The sequence below is a fragment of the Hemicordylus capensis genome, chromosome 5 (assembly GCF_027244095.1).
Source record: "Hemicordylus capensis ecotype Gifberg chromosome 5, rHemCap1.1.pri, whole genome shotgun sequence".
NCBI classification, from domain to species: domain Eukaryota; kingdom Metazoa; phylum Chordata; class Lepidosauria; order Squamata; family Cordylidae; genus Hemicordylus; species Hemicordylus capensis.
Window position 1 is genome coordinate 246,624,533 of NC_069661.1, and position 25,737 is coordinate 246,650,269.

At 42.2% G+C, this 25,737-nt stretch overlaps 1 protein-coding gene across 28 annotated transcripts in view; it reads left to right on the forward strand.

Moving 5' to 3' along the window:
• The window catches only part of C2CD5 (C2 calcium dependent domain containing 5), a 153,134-nt gene that overhangs the window by 81,563 nt on the left and 45,834 nt on the right, over nucleotides 1-25,737 (forward strand). For all 28 annotated transcript variants that reach the window (XR_008307618.1, XM_053251505.1, XM_053251503.1 and 25 more), the window contains one exon: nucleotides 24,852-24,966. Coding sequence is in view for 27 of the 28 variants with exons in the window: in XM_053251505.1 (XP_053107480.1) it covers nucleotides 24,852-24,966 (115 nt within the window). In the remaining variant the exon portion in view is untranslated. The remainder of the gene's footprint in view (nucleotides 1-24,851; nucleotides 24,967-25,737) is intronic.

Sequence of the window (25,737 nt, forward strand, 5' to 3'; positions counted from 1 at the left end):
GCAGTTGATGGGCAGAGCTGGAAGTGGAGCCAGCTATGGGTAGATGTATTACAGGCCGAGTATCCATTTTCCGGACTTCTTGGAACCCGTAGTGTTCCAGATTTTGGACTTTTCTGGATTTTGGAATATTTCCTCATTCGTTTAGGGTTAGTTGGCTTTTGGTTAGTTTTTTCAGTTTGCCTTACCTTTTCGTGATTTGTGCCTTTTAAAATACATGGAGATTTCTCAATTGGGAGACGCCTTGAGAGGCTCAGGTCACGACAGATCCCTTACTTCCTGGGACTGGCCGTGACTCTCCCTAAGGTGTCCGAAGCAGTGGTAGCTTCAGCTCCCGTGGTGGCCCCCGCCACAGCTGCTCTGCCGCCCAAAAAAGCGGCGAAGAAGACAAAGCATTTAAAGGACCAGGCGGGTCCAGAGAAAAGGAAACCGCATAAGCACACCTCCGGGGGGACTCTGCTCAGTGAGAAGTTGCAGCAGCAGGTGGTTTTGTTTTTTGTTTTTGTTACAGCATTGTTGGTGTCCAGATTTTGGAGCATTCCGGATTCTGGATGTCCGGATAAGGGATACTCAACTTGTAGCAACTGAAAAGCTAACAATTTTTTTTCTCTTCCTCCTGAAAAAAACAAATTCTTCATTTTAACTCACATCAGTTGCTGCTGTAAAGTGCAGATAGAGAAGTGACATTTAATCCAAGATGGAGCTTCCTTTCAGAACAGGTAGTGCCCTGTACTGATATCTGCAGTAAAATCTACAGAAATGCAGAGATCTGGAAACTGAGCACCCGATAAGCGTAAAAGCCTGCAGACCCTAGGTTTATAGCATCTCTGTGATTTAAGGAATAAATACATTCCAGTGATACATTTAATATTGTCATAGTTACAGTGAGGAGCATAGGAGAAATGATACCATCAATATAAAACCAGCCACCACTTAGGTTAAGAGATTGCAATAGCTCATCAGCAAATCTCAGGAAGAAATTTCTTTCCCTTTCCCGCATTTTTGCACAAAGATGAGGAACACATAAATACACAAATTACTGAGAATAAATTTGCTTTTCAAATGCAGCAGTGATGTAACTCCAGTGATTAAGGGTCTTTCAATCTGTCACTTTTACCCCCAAATAAATAGGATCAAGGCACGACCTTGGTTTTTCAAAAAAAACCAACCCTATCACCAGTGGTTTAGTCACTTTGTGGTAGCAAGCACAAATTGCCCCCTTTGCTAAGCAGGATCTGCCTTGGTGTGCATTTAAATGGGAGACTACATGTGTGAACATCATAAGATGGGGGATGGGGCAACTCTGGGAAGAGCATCTGCATGCTTGCATGCAGAAGGTTCCAAGTTCCCTCCCTGACATCTCCAGGATAGGGCTGAGAGAGATTCCTGCCTACAACCTTGGAGAAGCCGCTGCCAGTCTGTGTAGACAATACTAAGCTAGATGTACCAACGGTTTGACTCAGTAGCAGGCAGCTTCCTATGTTCCTAAAGTCTCTTCACTTCCTTTCACCAGGTTTGTCTGTGACTAGCCAAACTAAAAATTATCTGAGGCAGCCTAAGTTCTTATTCCCATCTCAGTTTGGTACCTCAGGCAAATAACCTTACTGATGCTATAACCTACAAAAAGTAGGCATGAAATCAATTAAAGTTAGGCTGCAATCCTATGCATACTTACCTTGGAGTGTCCAATTGAATTCAGTGGGACTGAATAAACACTAAATTCACAGAAAAAAGGAATAAATTCAGCAGAACAGATAAACTGCTTTACAAATTCCTCCTCTGAGCACACTCATACTCATTCATCCCACACAGACACACACACCCTTCCATCTCCCAGCACATACACCCATGAAAAGTGAGAGAACAGGATGGTAGAGATGATAGAGAGCAACCAAGAATCACACATGAAAAGCCACTGCCAAGAAGACAACTCGCTCACTCCCACCTCCTGTTCCTGCTCTGTGCTTTGCTTTAAACTGCAAGGCATCCACCTGCTCCTTTATCAAGACTTGAGAGGAAACAGTGGGGTTTCTCAGCAGCAACCTCCACCACTGAAGCAGGGCCCCTGGTTGTAAACTGTGAGCAGTTGCTCCAGGCTGCTATCATTGCTCAACCAAAATGGTGATTCCCTCTTCTCTGTTTGCCTTGCCTCTGAAACAGAAAAGACTTCTCCCCTCTGGCCACTCTGATTGGCTGTCAGAGCAGGCAATCAACATGATCCCTTCTGATTGGTTATCAGGGTGTTTCAAGCTCTGTCCACCTTTTGAAAATAAAACCAAGCCTTTCAATTGGCTTCTGAGCCCTTAATATTTAATTAAGGAGGAAGCACGATTAAGCATTTTGAATAAGAGCCTGCTACCAGCTGCACTCTATGTAAATGTTGCTAGGCAGGCAAGCTGCAGGCAGGGAAGGGCAGAGGGAAGCAGTGGCTGATTTAAAATGGCAGTAGCTGATATTTCGGGTGGAGACCACCCACTCTGCCCTAAGTGAAAGAGCCTCCACCTTTAGAAGCAACGATTTGGGACTCACGAAGTTGGAAAGAGCACTGGAGTACATGTAAAACACTGTGAGGCCCTTTAGATCCTAGTCTTTTTCTAATTAGTTCCAAAAAGTTCCCATTCTATATCAAGGCCAAGATAGAACCATGAACTGACTTAGTGATTTTAATCAAGTCCCTGTCCTTGAACCTCAGTATCCCAGACATAGAATAAGAATACAGTTCTACCTTGTTAGCTGCAGATCCAGCACCCGCAGTTTTGCATATCTGTGGTTGGGAAACTGACACCCGACCTTGGCATATTGGGGGGGGGGGGGTAGTGGGGGAAGGGTTAAATCCACGTATCCATGGGTTGGGGAGTGGCCAGAAACGACTTTGGATTTCTGGCTCCCATTTTGAGTGTGGGAACCATTTTGTGGCTTCTTGAGTTAAAAAACCCCCCTCTTTTCTGTGAAAAATTGCACAACAATGGCAAAATTCAGATGTGGGGGGATTGCTGGAAACCCATGGAGCACAGTAGAACACTTTGAGGTTTTTGCCCATTTCCCCCCATTTTGGGGGAGATTTTTGGGCCTCCAGGAACCTAACCCCTGCAATCCCATAGGCTTTACTGACTCTGTATTCATGGTTTCACTATCTGCAGTAATTGTAGAGTACGGAACCTCCTCATATACTGAGGTCCACCTTCCCTGGTGTAATGAAGCCAAGCATGAAAGACATAAAGTGTATTATAAAAGATAAGTGAAGAGATGTCTTCTGCTTGTCTTCATTTTATTTTGTTCATAAAAGTTTCAAAAGTTCCTTTAATCAAAATTATTTTGCTATCCCTGACTAAATGAGTTTCACTTTCCATATATATGTGTGTGTGTTTTCAAGTATATGTGTAGTTTGGCTTGTCTGACCCTTCCAGAGGTAGAGCTATATGCAGGATAAATTATGTTAAAACTACTATAAACTTATAAATGTCATTGGCTGTTTCCTTTTAACTTTATTTTTTAAATGGTAACTTTTTGGCTGGACAGAGTCAGCCGAGTGACTTTTTGAAGGTAGAATAATTTTTAACAATATTGACATAGTGTATAAAAAAAGAAAATATATATATAAAGTAGACTGTGGTGTGTGTTTAAAAATAGCAAATGGGTTTCAAAGTCACAGTCGCAAAACTGTTAGTGGGAAGATAAGCCTCTTCAATTTTCTTTTAAAAATTCACATTAAACTGAAAATTGTCTAGCAAGTTGGACCAGCAAGGATGTCTAGCAAGGATGAATTATTTTAAATGTTACTAATATGTCTATAGACATAAATACATAAAAAATCAAGTAGATAGGGAAATTGTAAACTTTTTAACACAATGTTTTTGAAAAAATTCAATTTAACCTTTTTAAAAATCTAGTATAAAAACAATTAATTGATTTCTCCTAGAGAAACTAAATGCTTCAGTTTCTTAAAGCATTCTGTTTTAAGAATGCTTACCATGGCCTGCTTATTCCAGCTAATACCAGTAGTTGCAAGCTGGTAATATCTGATATATTGCTGTAGAACGTGCTTCTAGCAGGCTGCTTGACGGTTAGTGGGATTAATAACTTCATAATAGAGCAGTTCATATTTGGTTCTTGTCTAGATGAACACCTGCTTAGCCTGGCTTATCATGCATCTGTTTTCTCTTGGAAGATATGGCTGATAAGTATCGGTCAGCGTTACCTTTTCATTATGTAGGTCGTGTTGCATTACACAGAGTAATAGTTTGCAATGAGAAAAGCATTGGTGAGGATTGTTAAAATGGCTGTAGGTTAGAATGGTCAAGAGGGTCTTTCACAAATTAGTTACTGAGCCCATAGATCTTTGAAAACTGTGGATATTTTTATTGCATTACTGCTTCTGGAGGACCTGATTCATTTTCTCTAAGGTAAAAAAAATGTGTGTTGACAAGGGAGCGGGAGTGGTAACCAACACAACTAGCTGAGTATCATAGGTTATTTTATATGATATGCTCAGGAGACTTCCATTCAAATGCCAACAATAGATTTTTTAAAGTTGCTTCTTACCTTCTAGGTAAGAGACTAGGCATGACTTGTGTGAATTAGGACATTTGAGCTTAAGGCTGGTCTTTTAACGAAAACATATAGTCCAAGAGTCCATGTAAAAAAACATGTGTGATAAGGTACAAAAGATGTGACCATCTAGAGTTCTTAAATGAGTTCTGGCATTTCCAGAAGTGCCAGTTTTATGAATGGCTGCTGGGGCGTTTAGGGGATGCAAGGCCCCCCAAACGCCTTCTTGGGCCATTACTTGCAACATAAAGTACATGGATGAAACAAACAGTATCTATTGGGGAAGAATGTACATGTAAAATTTGGCGTTTTGGGGGCATTGCTGGACAGCTGGGGACCTGCAGAGCAGTATGGCACTTCCTTTCCCTGATTTCTGCCGTAAACCTTTTCCAAGTATTTTTTACTCTGGAGGAGCCTAACTCCCCACAATTGCCATCGACTTAATGCCCCGTTATCCGCGGTTTCATTACCTGTGGAAATCAGCAGGAACATAACCCCTGCAGGTAATGGGGTCCACTTGTATTCGTCTTCCTCCTCATAATACTCTATATCATTTCTACAATCTCTGTGGATGTGTTTCTCTGTTTCATCAATGTCACAGGATGGCACTGAGGTCTCATGATGTACATTCATGAAGTTTTCACGAGATGGGGGCACTTGATCCCCATCAAACCACTTCAATGTGCACTAGTCATTTTCAGTACTCCATCCATGGTCCTGTGACTTGGACAACAGTGGCTTTCTTTGTGTAGCTTGGCTCTAGGTTCCACAAATAAAACTTGCCCACAGCATTTTCTGTTGGGTGACAGACTTGCATGGTGGCATAGTGCTTTCATCTGTTCCTTTAATCTCATTCATTGGAGGTCCATATTTGGGTTTGTTTACATCCCTGAACTTCTGCAGCCCTGTTCAAATTGTTCTTTGCCTGCAGTTCCCTGCCTCCCCATCCAAACATTTACTTCATCATTTAACATTCAGCAAAATGTTTCTTAGAAAATGACCAACACATCTGTATCACTGGGGCATATAACAACAGTACTTGGTGAGATACATGCCATTGCAAGCTGGTTAACCAGTCGAGAACCTGCCTCTTTATCGGTTCCACATTGGTTCCAGGTTCCACAAACAAAATTTACCTGCAGCATTGCTGGGACGATGAGTGCCAAGGTCCACCTGTATTTGTTAAATCAGTTTTGTATGTTTGTTTTTTTGACTCTGTGTACCATTACCTCCATGTACCATTCATTTGAGCTTGAAATATGAGGCGGGAATAGGAAGTTTGTGTTGCAGTTTTCTGAGGGTTGTATATTAATGTTTTCCTAACTGATTAAAAAATAAAAATAAAATGTGTATTCCTGTAGCAAAAAACAAATCATTTTATTTGTGTATGAACTTTAAATAATTATATCCCTTCCCTCTAATGTAATACTGCTTGGGGCAGCTTACAAAATTAGCAAAACAATATAAAACAATACTAAATTAATAAAATTAATCAAAACTAAAAACAGACCCAACTAAAACCAAATTTAAAAGCTGAAAGTTAAAGAATTTAAAAAGTTAAAAGACTACCAGATATAAGCTACAAGATATAATTTCAGAAATGATATGTGGATTTCCAGATCAGTACAGTGGGAGCTCTCTGCCCACTCACTCACTTGTCCCTCCGCTTTTCTCCTCATGAATATTCCAGCTGATCTGAACATGGCCCTGAGCACATTAAATAGTCTGATTTGGGGTTGGCCCTATCAGATTGCACATTTTAAGATGCAGGAAGATCATCTCTACCAAATGGTATCCATTTCAGCCAAGTACCTTATGACATAATTCATGGCCCCCATTACCCCTTTTCGGAGCCATCTGAAAGGGGTTAAGCCCTAACAAAGTCAGTCAGATTGGAGAGTTTAGAATCATGTACATTCTTCTCCTACAGATACTGCTTATGATGTAGGTAATGTATCTTATGATGTAGGTAATGGCCTGCAGAAGGCATTTTTGGGGACTTGCACCCCCTAAATGCCCCAGCAGCTGATCATAAGACTGACACTTTTGGAAATACCACAACACGTTTAACAATTCTAGGCTCTCTTAACTACTAAGGTGCAACATTTGTATTATCACACATCTTATTAACATGGGCTCTTGGACTATTAGGTATATGGGTCTGTGCAAATAGACTCTACATGCTTGTGTCTTTCATCCAAAAGTACTGTAGAAAAATAATGTTGGGTTTATCTTAGCGTCCCTTTCCAGATGGCTACAAGAAGAATATGAGAGGTCAATCTGTTCCTTTTTACAAAAGAGAAATGAACAGTTCTACCCATGTGGTTTACATGTATGTGTCCAAACCGCCTTAGGATTGTTTTTAATGAAAGGCGGTATATAAATTTAACAATAAATAACAATACATAAAATATTTAGGGCAAAAACAGCTGTAAGGAGCCAGAACTTGGATTGAGGCTATTGTGGGGAGGTGGTAATCCTTCCCCACCCTGTACTATTTTCCCCAGCTTAAATTACTCCACTGACCCATATGCCCCCCCCCCCCCAGTTACCATAAAGGTTACAGAGTGGGACAGATGCTGAGAGAGAGTTTGATTGGGGCAGTGGCATGGGGTAAAGAGTTAAAACTGATATCCATGGCTCTGATGTAAATTGGACATCCCTGCAACTACATTTTGAGAGAGAGAAAGACATTGGGAGCTGCCAAGTTGGAGATCGGCATTAAAAGAAGGTTGTACATTTTCTGTGCTAGGATCCTATAATTTATGATAGCCATAGGAACATAGGAAGCTGCCATATACTGAGTCTGACCATTGGTCCATCTAGCTCAGTATTGTCTTCACAGACTGGCAGCGGCTTCTCCAAGGTTGCAGGCAGGAATCTCTCTTAGCCCTATCTTGGAGAAGTCAGGGAGGGAACTTGGAACCTTTTGCTCTTCCCAGAGCAGCTCCATCCCCCTGAGGGGAATTTCTTACAGTGCTCACACATCAAGTCTCCCATTCATATGCAACCAGGTTAGACCCTGCTTAGCTAAGGGGAGATGTCGTGTTTGCTACCACAAGACCAGCTCTCTCTTTGGTCCAGAGGCCTTAACAGAGTGGTAACCCTGTTTCAACTATCCTGGCACCAGATGCTCATAATCGGGATCGGGATCCATTGCATTCATAAGGAATGGGTTCTGCGCCTGCGCAGGGACCTCGTGGGTAGATTGAGTAGCTCCTCATGACGTCCACTCTGCCCTGCAAGTACTCTGTGCTTCCGTTGAAATCGGCACTTGGGGATGCTGTTTTCTCAGTTTCTATTTGACCTCCAAAGCGTCAACACCTTGTTGCTGGCTCCTTGGTTCATCTAGATTCGTCAGAGAAAGAGAGAAGATAGAATTTATTTAGTACTCCTTTGAACTTGGACTGTTTAATGGACTGGATGTGGTATTTCATATTTTATTGTGTGTGGAGCGGTGAGGCTGTAGCCTCGGGGCGTGCCTTAGCTGGCAATGGAGACAAAAAAGACATTCAAGCACTGTGTGGGTTGTCACGCTAAATTACTGTCGACAGACCACCATGAATTATGTCTCCTGTGTTAGGAGAGCAACACAAATACAGAAGCATGCAAAATATGCTGCCTCTTTTCCAAACAAACTTTAAAGAATTGGGTGCTATGTCTATGCAAGGCATTATACAATGAGGTCCTCTGCCCACCGACACGGAGGCCATGTTATCCCTCGGCATCGGTTACAACATCAATCTCTGCATCAACATTGAGAGCAGGAGTGTTGCCAAACTCAGCACTAAGCGCACAGGGATTTGCAAATATGCAGTCTAAAACCACTACGGAAAGATAGGAGCCGGAATTCAAATGGCCAAAGGAAGTCCAAAAGCCAGCTTATTGGCATAAGGATGAGAGGAGGAGACACTCCTCAAATGAGGAGAAGGATTCTCCGTCAGGAAAGAAACTTCGAAGCAAAACCAAGACAAAGGAAAGCACACCTTCTCTGACTGCATTACAGAGCTATAGCCCGCTTATGACATAGGCGGCTGGGCTATCAAAGTAGAGATGGTCAGACCATTAGACAATGAGGGGATGAAAGGGATTATTAAGGAGGATTTGGAGGTTGCAGAGAAGCTAAATGAGTTCTTTGCGTCCATCTTCACGGCAGAGGATACTGAGCATATACCTGTTCCTGAACCAGGCTTTTCAGGGATGGAGGCTAAAAAACTGAGTCAGATCGAAGTGACAAGAGATGATATTCTAAACTGTCTAGAAAAATGGAAAACTAACTAATCACCAGGGCCGGATGGCATCCATCCAAGAGACCCCAGAGATCTCAAATGTGAAATTGCCGACCTCCTTGCTAAAATGTATAACTTATCCCTGAAATCAGGCTCTGTACCGGAGGACTGGAAAGTAGCAAACATAACACCGATTATCAAAAAGGGATCAAGGAGTGATCCAGGAAATGACAGGCCAGTTAGCTTAATGTCCGTTCCTGGAAAATTTATGGAAAGCATCCTCAAGGATAAAATTGTAAAGCACATAGAAGAACTGGCCCTGCTGGGAGAGAACCAGCATGGCTTCTGCAAAGGTAAATCTTGTCTCATGAAACTTTTGGAATTCTTTTGGAAGTCAACAAGTGTGTGGATCAAGGTGATCCAGTTGACATAGTATATCTGGACTTCCAAAAAGCTTTCAACAACATTCCTAATCAAAGACTCCTGAGGAAACTTAGCAGTTGGGATAAGGAGACAAGCACATGTGTGGATTGCTAACTGGTTGAAGGACAGGAAACAGAGAGTAGGTATAAATGGAGAGTTTTCACAATGGAGGGAAGTAAGAAATGGGGTCCCCCAGGGATCTGTACTGAAACCGGTGCTTTTTAATTTATTCATAAATGATCTAGAAGCGGGTAAGCAGCGATGTGGCCAGATTTGCAGATGATATCAAACTCTTTAGCGTAGTGAAATCTAAAATGGATTGTGAGGAGCTCCAAAAGGATCTCTCCAAACTAGGTGAGTGGGCAACAAAATGGCAAATGCGGTTCAGTGTTGGCAAGTGTAAAGTGATGCACATTGGGATGAAAACACCCAACTTCAAGTATACACTGATGGGATCTGAGCTGTCGGTGACTGACCAGGAAAGGGATCTTGGGGTCGTGGTGGACAGCTCGTTGAAAGTGTTGACTCAATGTGCGGCAGCTGTGAAAAAGGCCAATTCCATGCTAGGGATCATTAGGAAGGAGATTGAAAATAAAAGTGCTAATATTATAATGCCCTTATACAAAACTATGGTGCGACCACACCTGGAGTACTGCATACAATTCTGGTCACCATATCTAAAAAAGGACATTGTAGAATTGGGGGGGGGGGAGAAAGAGGGTAAGGATGGAGCAGGAGGCTTGGCTTGAGAGAAAGAGAGAGGTTGCAGGCTTTATGAGACGAGCCACCCCGTCCTGCCAACCCTCCGTGCTTTTTCTTTTACATTGCTACTGCCATGCGGCAAATTGATGGCTGCTGCTGGGGGGGCGGTGAGTCAGGAGTAGTCCTCCCCACCCTGGCAGCGGCGGCTCCCACAGCGATGCAGGGTCGGCCGTTTGGCCTCGGGTCGCTTCCCAACTGCGAGGCACTCCTGTGCAGTGGAAAGATCATCGCAGGTGCGATAGTCTTTCCAGCAGTTGGGAAGCGACGTGGGACGAAACAGCAGGTCCCGCGTCACTCTGGGAGTGGAGGCCGCCGCCACCAGTGGCAGGGTACAAGGACTACTCCTGGCTCACTCCCCAGCAGCCATCCCTTGGTCTCATGACAGCAAAAATGTAAATATTTTTTTTAAAAAAAATACATGGAGGTTTGGGTCAGGAGGGAGGCGAGGAGAAAACGGAATGGCCCCATTGGCCAAGAAAAAAGGCCTCGCAGGCCGCATGTTGTACAGGCCTGCACTATGTCGACGTTAATTACGATGGAACTGAGCGCGTATCTACAGGTCTCGACATCGATGTTGGCATTGATATCGATGGCATGAATCCAAATCCGAATCAGGGGGGGGGGTTCTGAGGGCAAAAGAGTGGTGTCGGTGGTAGTGCACAATCACCCACACACAAAATCACACAAAAGGGGTGATTTTATTTTTTGAAGTTTGTGTGTCTTTAAGCTTTTCTCCATAGGGAATAATGGGGAATTTCAGCAGCCTTAGTTATAACTCCATGTAGGGGGCACCAGGGTGGCCCTGAGTGCGTTGTGGTGAGTGATAGTGCCCAATGCGTGGAAAGAAGTTACCACCCAGATTTCAAAGAAATTGGTCAAAGGTGTGTTTTTTTAAAAAAATTGAAGTTGGCCTGTGTTTGTGGCAGATTTGAGGCAGTAGAGTGGGTCAGGTGGTAGTGCCCCAATGGGTGCTTGCTACCACCCAGATTTCAAATACATTGGTCAAAGGGGTGATTTTTAATCCCCCCCCCCGAAGTTTGTGTGTCTTTAAGCTTTTCCCCCCATAGGGAGTAATGGGAATTTCATCAGTCCCATAACTAAAACTTGGGGTGGGGGGTGGCACCAGTGTGGCCCAGAGTGGGTTGTGGTGTAGTGCACATAGGATGCCAACCACCCCCATACCCACAAGCCCATGGGGCACTGGGTTTTGTTGTTTTCAATGTCTGAGGTGTTCTGAGACTAGATTCTCTGATAGGAAATGAGAGTGGGTTTTTTCTAAGTTCATGCATTATTTTGCACTAAAGAAGTTTATGAGTGAACAATTGCAAATGTTGCATTGCCAGAAGATTATGCTGAGTATCAGTTGTGGAAAGCACAGCGAAATTTACAGTGACCTCTTTTGTTTGTTCCTGAGAGGCAGGTACCGCAGCATACTATTGCTAGTGCTGCTGCTACAGTGTTGACTGCTTGCCAAACACAGGCTGATATGCCAGACTACCTGTAGCAACTCGTGCAACCTCTTGCACCATATCCAAGTACTCCTGTACCCAAGCAAGGGAAACTCTGGAAGCTTCTGTTTTGCCACCTTAACAATCCCCTGTTTGTCCTGCGGTGCCAAAGGGAAAGAAAAAGAAAGTAGTACCACCAGTAGTCCCTCCATTGGAGGCAGGAAGTGATGGCTATTCATTGGATTCCACAAGTAATGATTCGGATGTCACTAACCACTCCTCAGGTCAGAACTGGATCCACCTTCATATGTTCCTCCAAAGACTTCCCCTTCTGAGGAGCAGAAGGCATATCATGCTCAAATTAGAGAGATGGCAGAGGCATTAGGCCTGGACATTAAACAACCAGAGGCTGATTTAAAGGACCTGGTTTATATCATGATGATGGCTGCTAAAACATCTCATCCTGTAGCACTTCCAGTGTTTCCTGTAATAACAAAAGCCGCACAGTCTGCTTGGGAAGTGCTACAGACCTCCATGCCAACATCTAAGCAGCTAGAGAGTTTATATACAATACAGGAAGAAGATAACATGTACCTTCTGCGTCATCCAGTGCCAAACTCTTTGGTAATTGATTGCACATCTGCATCAAGATCTGGTCAATGCCACACTATGCCTTTTGATAAGGAAGGAAGAAAAATGGATGTTATGGGTAGAAAGATGTATTCCACCTCTAGTTTTGCTATTAGTGGCCTGCTTAGCCAGACACAACCATTGCTTGTAGGATGTGTTGCTACAGGACTCAATTTCATTGACAACAGAAGAATTTCAGGACAGGTTCACTGGAGAAAACCACATCTGTCACTAGGCAACAACTCAGCACCTTTAAACATTTAGCTGAGACTGAGTCTCCTGCCATGGCTACAGCAGTGACTTTGCTACATCATGCATGATTAAGATCCATGAACCTTCAACAGGACATGCTTGACTGCGTGGAAAACTTGGCCTATGACAGAAAGGGTTTATTTAGTGAGAGCACAGACTCTACAATGGAGACATGTAAGAAAATCAAAATATACAGCAAAGACATTCATGGCCACAGCCTCAGCATCTATTGCGACATCCCAAAACCCACCGTATGGGAGATAGCGGGCTCCTTTTAAATAGCATGAGTGAAAGGATATTAGATGGCAATACAGGCTGTACCAAAGAAACAAAGGTTTTGATCAATGCCCTAAGGGTCAGAACAATAGGTTACCTAAAGACCAGAGCAAGCAGTTTCTTTGATCTGATCTGCCGTCCACCACAATCAATACAATCGAACCATCCGTCTGCCAAAGCACACAACATCTGCTTTGTAGTTGCCAACATTCCCATCAGACTGGCAAAATGAGTGGGTACTCAGAATTATCGAGACTGCTTATGCTTTCAAGTTCAAAACTATGCCACCATTCTTGGGAATAAATACACAAGGGCAGCTCCTATTTTACAAGAGGAAGTGCAGATGTTGGAGAAAGGGGCGATTGTTCCAGTGCGGTGGACGGAAAGGATGTCCGGATTTTACTCCAGTTATTTTCAAATCCCAAAGCGGGATGGGGAGATCTGGGCAATCATTGACCTTTTGGGGTCTCAGTTGGTTTGTGTGAGCATGCAAGTTCAGAATGATGACATTGCAAGGAATTTTGCCTCTCCTATACAAGGAGGAGTGGGTGGCGATGTTAGACTTGAAGGACACATATTTCCACATAGGAATACAACAGAATCATCCCAAATATCTGTGGTTTACAGTGGGAGATGCAGTGTACTACCCTGGCTTGCTCTGCTGCTCAAACTGTTGAGAAGGACTTTCCACAGTTTCCCATTAAGGTCCAATCTTTTAATTCAGGATGGTGGAGCAGTACAGCATCCAGATGTAAGCTTCAAAAAAAGATACTAATTAACAATAGGAAACAGACTACTAGGAATAACTACAGGAGTAAATGGAAAAGATTCAAAGAATACGCATGAATGCAAGGTTTCTGTCCTAAGGGTGCTATGCTGAGACAGGTTTTGCTATATATAATCTCCTTAAAGCTCAAGGGGTTAGCAAACATGTCTCTCAAAATGCATCTGGCAGCTATATCTTCAATGCATACTGATTAGGATGGCACCACTGTTTTTTCCCATCCAGAGTGTAAGAAATTTTTTAAAGAATGTAAATAATTTATATCCCCCGATAAGAATGCCAGTGGAACAATGGTGCTTGTCTTTGGTATTAGCAGGGCTTACTGAGCACCCCTTTGAGCCTTTGGGTGCAGCTTTGCTTTGTCTAGTGACATTAAAGATGGCTTTTAAAATAGCTATCACTACTGTGAGACGAGTGAGTGAACTCAGCGTTGCGAACAGACATTCCATATACGCAATTCTACCCTCACAAGGTGGTGATGTGATTAGATCCACAGTTCCGACCTAAGAGTGTAACAGAGTTTCATTTAAACCAAGTTATTACATTGCCTACCTTTTTCCAGGTTCCTCAGTAGCCTTTGGAGAAATCACTGCATTTGTTGATGTCCGTCGTTCTTTGCTGTATTACCTAGAACAGACTAGGGACATTTGAAAGACAAAGAAACTGTTTGTAGCCCATAAGGGCAAAGCTAAGGATCAACTGATATCGCGTCAACGTCTTGCACATTGGTTAGTGGAGTTAATAGTGCAGGCTTATCGACAGTAAAGCATAGATCTGCTGCACACCATACATGCACACTCAACGAGAGCATATGTGTCCTCTGCAGTTCATCTGTCAGGAATCCATATGGCTGATATCTGTGCGGCTACAACATGGTCTTTTCAGCAGACTTTCATTAGCCACTGTGCTGTTGACCTAAGGTCTGCTGAGCAGGTGTGGTTTGGGAGAAGTGTTTTAAAATGGGTGTTGCCGTAGGCTTCTGCTGTGCCCACCACCATTCTGGGAAGCTGGCTAATCACCCATTTCTTATGAATGCAATGGATCACAATCCAGATAAACAGATTGCTCACCTTAAGTACTGATCTGGTAGTGATCCGTTGTATTCCTAAGTCCCTCCCAAACCACCCCATGACAGTTGCTGCTGTTAAAAACACACAAAAACCCCACTATGTGATCGTCAAAGAGGGCAGTCTGCAAGAATGTGAGAAAATGGTGTCCCAACTGCTGATTTCAGTGGAAGCACAGAGCATGTGCAGGGCAGAGTGGGCATCACGAGGACCTAGTCAATCTACTTGCAAGGTCCCTGTGCAGGCACAGAACCCATTCCTTATGAATACAACAGATCACTGCTAGATCATCAGTTATAGGTGAGCAACATGTCTAGTCAAGGCTATAGTGGTGCTCAAAACCCCCACTTAGAAGATCAGAGAAAAGCGCGAGGATCTCAATAATTACATTTAGAATGATCTCTAAAATGCATTTTGTTTAATTTCATATATAACTTTTTTTTAAAGTGAAGTTTGGTTCCCAAATTGACTTCTAAGTTATTTTTGTTTGACCATGCCATAGAAAATGAAAGGATAATACTTGCATAGGTACATCATAATTGGGTTTCCTTTAAACCATTGTAATTTAGCATGTGTATGTGTCCAGGTTTCAAGCTCTTCCTCCAGAGGTAGGGGCAGAAGGAGCTGCAGGTGGTAAGGATTATGCATTTTATAATGAATGAATTTGCAAGGCTGGTAAAGTGACATGCTATAGGTATTGCCTGTTCTCCATTGCCTTGTTAGTTGCACCTTAAAACACTCCTTCCAGGAGTTCTCTTTGCTGCTTGTGGCATTTGTAGCTTGATCAAGCTACAATAGCATTGTCTGAATATTTCTCTGCTGTTCACAGAAAAATGCTTTTCAGCATATTGGTTAATCAAGATTAACATAATGGTACTCATCTTTACAGCCAAGAAGGAGAATGTTATGTATGTTTGCACCTAAATTATATTTCACTCATGATCCTTTAGTAATAGGAGCTTTCTGAAGACTTTTTCCAGACTTCAGTATGAGGAATTTTTGTCTACTGATCCAGAGCTTAGATTTGAAAAGGACAGTCTTATTCTCCAAGACTGCAGTCTGTACCTCTATATGCAGGGGCAGCTGGGTGCTAAGTGTGTCTCATAAAGGTCCATTGTAACACTCCTGCTTCAAGCTACTGCCGTGTGCTGGGCATGCCACAGCTCTTCGGCGGCTTCTTCTAAGAGCAGCATTTACTTTAGGGGCCTGGGGTGGGGGAATGAATTGCTTGGGAACTCTAGGTAACTCCTGTTGTGATGAGTTTCCTGCCCACAGTGGTGATTTGACAGAGGAGCTAATCCTTCCATAGAGGATTACCTCTATGGAAGTGTCTCTGCATCCTACTTTGTATGCATACATGGTATATGACTGATGCCAGAGCTCCATCCATCTTTAGTTAGTAAAGGGGGCATTTTATTAGCTATATGAAAATTTCAGAAAAATGTTGTCATTTAGGCAATGATTACATCTCAGCATTAAGACTCATCTGACAAACAATGAAACAACCTAGTCCTTATGGGGTTATTGTTTCACGGTGTGTGTTGAATCAGCTAGACATCAGTACACACTCTTACAGTTTGAAAGATTTTCTTTGCAGCTTAAATGATGTGAGGGTTGACTTCAGTGAAACTTGCTTCAAAATTCAAAACTGTAATTGTCACCAGTAGACAATTACTCACATCAGCTGAATTTTAAGGGTTCTTAGGAGTTATATGTATATCTGTTCAGAGAAGATACTGAAAACAAAGGGGTAAAGGAGGTGTGTTATTTATTTGTTCACTTTTAAATCTATATTGTCAAAGGAAGAACTGAAGTCAATATCTGAGTTGAATATACAGTGAGGGAAATAAGTATTTGATCCCCTGCTGATTTTGTCCGTTTGCCCTCTGACACAGAAATGACCAGGCTATAATTGGAATGGTAGGTTTATTGTAGCTGTGAAAGACAGAATAACAACAAACAAACCCTCAAAAGCCCAGTGCCCAAAAGTCAGCGATGGATTTGCATTGTAGTGAGGGAAATAAGTATTCGATCCCTTCACAAAAGATGTCTTAGTACTTGGTGGCAAAACCCTTGTTGGCAATCACATAGGTCAGATGTTTCTTGTAGCTGGCCACCAGGTTTGCACACAACCCAGGAGGGATGTTGTCCCACTCCTCTTTGCAGATCCTCTCCAAGTCAGAAAGGTTTCGAGGCTGATGTTTGGCAACCTGAACCTTCAGCTCCCTCCACAGATTTTCTATGGGATTAAGGTCTGGAGACTGGCTGGGCCACTCCAGGACCTTCATGTGCTTCTTCTTGAGCCACTCCTTTGTTGCCTTGGCTGTGTGTTTTGGGTCATTGTCATGCTGGAGTACCCATCCACGACCCATTCTCAATGCCCTGGCTGAGGGAAGGAGGTGCTCACCCAAGATCTGACGGTACATGGTCCCGTCCATCGTCCCTTCGATGCGGTGAAGGTGTCCTGTCCCCTTAGCAGAAAAACACCCCCAAAGCATAATGTGTCCACCTCCATGTTTGACAGTGGGGATGGTGTTCTTGGGCTCATAGGCAGCATTCCTCCTCCTCCACACACGGCGAGTTGAGTTGATGCCAAAGAGCTCGATTTTGCTCTCATTTGACCACAACACTTTCGCCCAGTTCTCCTCTGGATCATTCAGATGTGCATTGGCAAACTGCAGACGGGCCTGTACATGTGCTGCCTTGAGCAGGGGGACCTTGCGGGCACTGCAAGATTTCAGTCCTTCACGGCGTAGTGTGTTACCAATTGTTTTCTTGGTGACTATGGTTCCAGCTGCCCTGAGATCATTGACAAGTTCCCCCCGTGTAGTTCTGGGCTGCTTTGTCACCGTTCTCATGATCATTGCAACTCCACGAGGTGAGATCTTGCATGGAGCCCCAGACTGAGGGAGATTGACAGTTATTTTGTGTTTCTTCCATTTGCGAGTTATCGTGCCAACTGTAGTCACCTTCTCACCAAGCTGCTTGGCAATAGTCTTGTAGCCCAGTCCAGCCTTGTGCAGGTCTACAACCTTGTCCCTGATATCCTTCGACAGCTCTTTGGTCTTGGGCATGGTGGTGAGTTTGGAAGCTGAGTGATTGCTTGCTTCTATGGACAGGTGTCTTTTATACAGGTACTGTAACAAGCTGGGATTAGGAGCACTCCCTTACAGATGGTGTTCCTCATCTCAGCTCGTTACCTGCATATAGTGAAAAGACACCTGGGAGCCTGAAATCTTGCTGGTTGATAGGGGATCGAATACTTATTTCCCTCACTACAATGCAAATCCATCGCTGACTTTTGGGCACTGGGCTTTTGAGGGTTTGTTTGTTGTTATTCTGTCTCTCACAGCTACAATAAACCTACCATTCCAATTATAACCTGGTCATTTCTGTGTCAGAGGGCAAATGGACAAAATCAGCAGGGGATCAAATACTTATTTCCCTCAGTGTAACAAGCATGTTAGTTCTTGGGGTTCATGTTAGCAATTGTGATATTGTTTCTCTTTCCATTTCTAAGTTACAGTTAGTCCATTAGAGGTGGATTTGCCTTTATTAACAGTATGATTATATAAAATATTTAGGCTGCAAGCATATGCATATTAACTAGAAAATCCCAATAAATAATGATGTGTATTACTGAGAAAACTTCCATAGGACAAGGAAGCCAATGGAATTCTGAAACCACTTCAGGAGAAGCCCTGTGAATTTATTATTGAATAATCCTTCTGAAATCTGTCTTGACTATAACTATCTTGTAGAAATATAACTCATTCAATAACCTATCAGCTGTAGAATCCCTTTGCAATACAAATTATGATTCAACACTTATCTTAGTTTTTAAGAATTAAAATATCCATTGAGACTCTTGCAAAATGCTTATAATTGCAGTGAGAGATTTAAATACTTCCGAATCCTTTGCTGAAAGTTTTAGGTAACCCTTGCTAAACTTAAATAGATTTTTGCTAGAAAAGCTTGTGACTGAGTGCTCTGTATGCTTGCATTTTTGCTTTCACCTAGACTCCAGGGCCATTACTTTCTGTAACCATTTCAGTGAGCTGCCATAGTTTTCAGTCTGTACTGTCACCTGATCCAAGCATGCGCCAAAATACCCACCGTTTCTGGCTCCTGTCTGCTGAATCTGCTTTGCGAACCCTTGGTTCTTTAAGCTTTTGCTTTAGCCCAGAATGGGAACAGGCAGCACCTTTCTGGAGTGTGCTGGACACATGCCATCTTGCTTCCCCACCCCCCACCCCAACTCCTCTATTGTTATGTAAATCCTTAGCTTTACTTAAATGTGTAAATGCTCTGATGGCATCCCCATGTGAAATTGTGTGGCTCATGTGTCAAAAAAGGCTGCTTGTGAATATCTATGTCAGAAAAAAACAAACCAGAATGCTCCACATTGCACTGCATTCCAGTGTTTTGTATCAACTATTCTTGCAATGTTGTGGTGTCTTGATTTTATTAAAGCTCTGCAAAGGTAAGTTTGTGAATGTTGTGTGTGAAATATGCATTGCATTCAATATATTTGCAAAGTCCTTGGGTTAATCTTCAGGAAAAAGCATTAAATTATAGCAAAACCTACAAATATCATAGAAAAGAAAATGTATTCACTTCTAAGAAAATATATTAAGATACCATTGAAGGGGTGGAATTTTTAAATTTCTATTGTTACACTTTCTACAATGGCATGTCATTTTCTGAACATAGCGAGGCTAGTTCTGCTTCTGAAGAAGACTAATTAAGGATTTACTAGTCATTGTAATCCACTGCTAACACGCTGGCTGAATTCTGGATAAAATGTTGGCTTAGCTATTTGTTATTTGGATTCTACATGGCAGGATACCGTTTGATTTTTAGCGTGATCTGTGGGACATTCATAATCCTGCCATGTTCCCAGGTGTTGAAGTCTGTGTTTCCTGTTGGTTGAGACCATAGCTCAATGTCCTTTCAGTACATGATGTATTAGGCATAAACATTACCATGTCCTGTTTTTCAGGAATGCTACAGGAAAATGACACATTGTTAGATAGCAGGAGACCTCTTGCTCCCAAGCATTGTGAACTGCACACTACCAGTTTTTGTTCGAGAGAACTATTCTGAATACCAGTATTAGGACCTTTCAGTATTATTTCTTCCTCTTTCACTTGAACCACTTCATCTTTTTTACTGTCTTCCCTTTTCTAATATTCATTGATTTTTTAAATTTTCTTGCTTAGATTTTCATTGCACCTCCTCCTCTTGCCTATTTCTTCTCTCCCCCACCCCATCTTCTTTCTGACCACATTCTATCCCCTGGTCTGTTTTTCTGAACTTTTATTCCCATTTCTTGATACAGAAAGTTGGCCAATACCTTCAGCATCTGCTTTCTTCTTATACTTGGGTGGGGGGAAACTCTGCAGCAGCTAGATGACTGACACTTATTTGTTGAAAGTAAGGATCTTAGAGTTTTCATAGCATGGATTATGGTGCAACTGATAGTAAAATTGGAAGAATGTCTGCATTCATTTCTTTCCTGTTTTTTAAAAAAGAGCTTTGTCTTCCATTCTCATTCACTCCAATGAAGAACTCTTGGAGAAATCTTTCAGTTTCTATGTTCTAGCCATATTTTTCTTTTCATTATTTCATTATTTCTTGCATATTACATGGCAGTTTACAACAAACAAAAGCAATTAACAGTTAAAAACAATTAAAATTAAAAACAGTTAAAAGCATCCCCCCCCAACCTTGTTAAACAGGTGTGTTTTAGAGCCGATCAAAGATTTTAAGCCTCTTTCTTAATCTGGGAGGGTATTCCAAAGCTCAGGGGCAGCTGCAGAGAAGACCTGACCCTGCATCATCACCAGATAAGCCAGTCGCAACTGCAGGTGTATCTTTCCCAGGATACTTTAATAAGTAGTGGGGATTGTGCAGGAAAAGATGTTTTCTTATATACTGCAGACCTAGGCTGGAGTATTTATGAAACCTAGAATTTTGTTTTTAAAAATCATTTTTTTGTACCTCTCCATAGTTTGCAAACCCAGATTCTTGGTCCTCCAGCCTCATACCCCTTAAGAAATGCAGAAGGACTTGTGAAGACCCTCGTGGGGCTTCCTGTTTTTATTCTTTATCAGCAGCTCCACATGTTACATTGCAAAATTGGCAAAAAGGAAAAGTAAGTGGTTTGTCAAGTAGTGTATGGGACTGATATTGGGGAGAGTGGGGCAGAGGAAGAATTGGAAGCTTGCTATTCAGCCCTCTCGGTTGTTGTCTATTTTCAACCCATAGAATTTGAACTCATAGCATTAACATGGGGCAACTTGGTTATCCCCCTCCCACACACACACACCACATGCCACTCAGGCCTGTATAGGCAATTTAATAAGAACATTAATTCCTAGCCACTTTCTGTTGCAAATAGCTGATTAGGAAAAGCGATAATCAACTCACATTTTAAAAGCTTGAATTGTGGCTAGATTATCTTAGTACAACCTAAAATAATAGATTACCAAATTTAAACCATTTCCAGCCTACCAAGGCTTTTTTTAAAAAAAAATTGATTTCTATACTGCCCTTCCAAAAGTGGCTCAGGGTGGTTTACACAGAGAAATAATAAATGAATAAGTTGGATCCCTGTCCCCAAAGTGCTCACAATCTAAAAAGAAACATAAGCTAGACACCAGCAACAGTCACTGGAGGAACTGTGCTGGGGTGGATAGGTGGGTAATGAGCCTATTGCTGATTTGATCTGGAAGGGCACATGGAGTCAGTGCTGGTCTACACAGGCCAGGAAAAAGATTCTGGGGGAAATTCTAAGGTGATACGTTACATAACTCTGATAGGGGAAAGGGCAGATTTACTTTGGAGTCAGTTATATTCTGCATTACTCTTCTTTTTCCATCTTTGTGGGTGGAGAAGTTGGTGTAGCTTGCAGACTTGGAAAATGGAAAAGATTGTAGGAGTAGGGGTACCTGTTACAAATTTCAGTTTCTGGCTAAAATAGAATTTAATCTAAATCTCTGTATTTCCACACATTTTAGGAGCTAGTAGACTAATTCCAAGACTTGCTGTGCCAACCAATGTGTGTGTGCTTTGTCAGGACAGTGCTACAAAATATGAGTGATGTAACACCAGCATTATAGGAGTATTGTCAAGGAGTGTAGGCAGATATACCAGCATGGGTGGATATTTGAAGTACAAATCATATAGATGAATTTTTAAACAGTTTGACCACAATTTCATTAAGAGTTGCTCTGGACATCACTAGTGTTCTGGTTTCCATATACTTCTGACCTTTTCTCAGTGTAGGAAGGTTAAGAATGTTGCCTAGACTTGTTTATAAGAACATAAGAACAGCCCTGCTGGATCAGGCCCCACGCCCTTCTAGTCCAGCATCCTGTTTCACACAGTGGATGCCGCTAGAAGCCTACAGGCAGGAGCTGAGGGCATGCCCTCTCTCCTGCTGTTACTTCCCTGCAACTGTATTCAGAGGCATCCTGCCTCTGAGGCTGGAGGTGGCCTGTAGCCCTCTGACTAGTAGCCATTGATAGACCTCTTCTCCATGAAGTTATCTAAACTCCTCAAACTAGTAGCCAATGCCACATCTTGTGGCTGCGAATTCCACAAGTTGATTATGCGTTGTGTGAAAAAGTACTTACGTTTGTTGGACCTAAATTTCTTGGCAATCAGTTTCATGGGATGACCCATGGTTCTAGTGTTATGTGTGTGAAAGAGACATTTCACTTTCTCCACACCATGCATGATTTTATAGACCTCTATCATGTCTCCCCGCAGTCGTCTTTGTTCTAAACTTAAAAGCTCCAGGTGTTGTATCCTTGCCTCATAAGGAAGGTGCTCTAGACCCCTAATCATTTTGGTTGCCCTCTTCTGCACCTTTTCCAATTCTACAATGTCCTTTTTTTTGATATGGTGACCAGAATTGTACACAGTATTCCAGGTGTGGCCGCACCATAGTTTTGTATAAGGGCAGTATAATATTAGCTGTTTTATTTTCAATCTCCTTTCCTAATGATCCTTAGCAAAGAATTGGCATTTTTCACAGCTGCCGTACATTGAGTCAAAACCTTGAATGAGCTGTCCCCCATGACCTCAAGATCCCTCTCCTGGTCAGTCACCAACAGCTCAGATCTCATCAGCATATATGTGAAGCTGGGTTTTTCCCCCCAATATACATCACTTTTGCCTTCAAAATGTTGCTGGTTTTTCAGTTATTCCAGACAGTTCAGAACATCATCTCTTGTCACTTCTATCTGACTCAGTTCTTTAGCCTCCACCCCCAAAAAGCTTGGTTCAAGAACAGGTATATGCTCAGTATATACTGTGAAGATAGATTCAAAGAACTCATTTAGCTTCTCTGCAACCTCCATATCCTCCTTAATAATCCCTTTCACTCCCTTGTTGTCTAATGGTCCAACTGCCTCCCTGGCAGGTTTCCTGCATCTGATGTATTTAAAGAAGTTTTTGTTATTCCTCTTGATGCTTTTAGCTAAATGTTCCTCAACCTCTCTTTTCGCCTCCCTTATTGTCAGCTTGTATTTCTTTTGCCATAGTTTGTTATAAGTTGTCTTTATTGAGAACTGGGTGAGCTAACACTAAAAAATACCTCCCTTTTGAGTATGGACAAGCCACATGCTATATTCTCAGTATCCCACTGTTTGAAGGGGTTGGGAAGATCTATACTTTAAAATGTAAGCAATGTTTGTGTTGGGTTACAGAATTTTTAAAAATAACCTTTAGCAGTATTTGATACCATAGTATAGCTATGAGAGCTTTTGAGGAAGGAATCAAAAGTCAGGACCCACCACTGTGACAAGTTCTACACCCATAACCATTTCTCTCCATGCATTCTTTCTACCTCTTTGTTTGGAATAGGGGTGAGGGTTGGGGCATATGTTCTCCCCTAAAGAGCTGAACTTTACCCAGAAACATCATCATTAACTTGCTTATAGTGGTATCCTTCATATAAGCTTTAATACAGACAGAGCCACACAGTTATATTATAAACTTGACTATATGAAGGTTTGGTTAGAAATACAGAATAAAATTGAAATCCTAAATGCATGCTTTGCAATTCCTTTTATGATGACATCTTCTGAAATTTTGGTGGGGAAATATGAGCTGTAAAGCTCATTTTCTAAACAAGATGTCACTGAATTATGTGTATTGGCTGCTAAATATTTCTGTTTCTTCTAGGTGATTATGTCCTGCTCTTAATGCATTTTCTTGTTGAGAATTTTAAAACACTTTTGATTTTTGAGATACAATGGGCCCCTATAATGACTAGGCCTTTAAGTTATTTTCCCCTGCATCTGCTGCCTGTGCACCTGTATATCATTTGTTATAGACTTAAGACTTTAATTGTGAACATCCTTACTTGGGAGCAAGTTCTGTGACAGTAACTAGGACTGTCTTCCTGGTACATATGTGTACAAGTTTGAAGTTCTAACAGAGGGCAACACCCAGAATAAGTTAGTCATGACTAACTTGTCTCAATGATTTCATGCTGCTTAGTCATGACTAACTATTCTGGATGTTTCACATTATGTTTATTCAGCAAAACTTGCCTTTATTATGACCACTCATAAGTGAATAGCACTGAAATTAACACAATTGTTATTTAAAAGTAGTATTGTGTAGCTCAAGTTCTTGGTAGCATTCAATAATGGTTTTGCCAGTCCAAATGGATTTTCTTGTTAATCAGACAATCAGCAACAATATTAAACAAAGGCTGAGATCCAAAGAGCTGCATAGGCTCATGCAAAAGACTGGTCCAGTGGAATGTCTGTCACATCCCCCTCCCTTTGAATAGCGAAGCCCTATGTTATGTCACTCAGTGCTTCTGAACTCCCCTCAGTTTTAAAAGAAACTTCCCATGAGGCAATGGGCATTGCTGTTCAAAGCCCCTTAGGCCCATGAAACAGACTCTACCATTCTGTGTATCCCAACTGTGACGTTTTTGAAAAAGACCCAAAGTGTGAATATGAGAGAAGTCATAAGGTGTGCTCTTTTTAAATACTGAAATTTGGTTACTATGAATCTTCCTGAGGAAAGGTAAGAGGAAGAACTTAGTTGCAGATCTGTGATAAAAGTCAAAAGCAACACAGGCACACAACCTTTGTGTGTTGCCTTTCTTTGAATGAAGTTTACTTTAGAAAATGCATAAATCCTCCAAATCCTGTATTTTCTGGGAACTGAAGAAGAAAAATGAATTAACAGGGTTTTGCTTCATTAAGACAGCAGCACAAAGGAAAAAGCAAGATTCACTAATTGGCACAAAGGTAGGTTGGCAGGAAGAGATAATAGTTTCCTCAGGGATTTACAATAGCTTAAAAATAACAAAAAAAAGATTCTTGACTGATATTTTCTTTAGTCACAAAATTTTAAACGGTTATTTAGTGCAGAATAGTGAACTGATTTATGCTTTGTCTTTCAGATGACCCAGAGACGCGAGATGCGTGGTGGGCAGAAATCAGACAAGAAATAAAATCCCATGCCAAGGCTTTGGGTTGTCATGCTGTAGTGGGCTACAGTGAATCGACTAGCATTTGGTAAATCGCTGTGATGACTTGATTTTCCTAATGCTCTAGAAACGAATGCTGTGTCATGCAAGCAGTAGAAAAGACAGTTGTCTGTGGCTTAGTCTCCTTGGCAAGGCTGAGATAGGGATTGGGAAGACCTTGGGACTGTGAGGTACAGAACGACATGTCTGCTTAGCTATAGAGAGGCAGACAAATATCAGTAACTCTGTAGGATGGATCCATCCTGGCATGGGCTGCTGTTCCTTGTAGATGTAGGTGTAGCAGAACAATTCTTTCCAAACACTATATTCCTCACAGGATGTGTATGGAACTGGACTGCCTGGTTTGGCTCGAAGCAAGACCGGATGCAAGCCACCCTGGGCAGCTTTCCTACTACTTTCGATTGAGCCCGGTCTGGTTCCGCCATCGAGGGGCTTGACAGCTATACCTGTAAAGGAGAATCCAGCCAGATTTGCCCTTTACAAGTAAATTGCTGCGGAGGGAGGGGGGGCACGTGGGAAAAGTTCTCAGGCTGTCATTTACTTTCTTTTAGCTTTGAAAAACCAAGTTGCTGTGTGGTGGGATGCACAGTGAGATGGTGGGGCAAGGGAAAAGGTGTCCTTCCATCTTTTAGCGTTGCAAAATAAAGCTGCTGCTCAGCTTGCTGGCACCAGCTGCAGGGATGGCAGCGGAGGGCTCCTTCCACCCCTCCAGTGTCTTCCCAAGCGACAACAGCCCAGGCTGGCTGTGAGCCAATTCAGGCCTCTGCATCTCATGTGCAGAGAGGCCAGAAACAGCCCA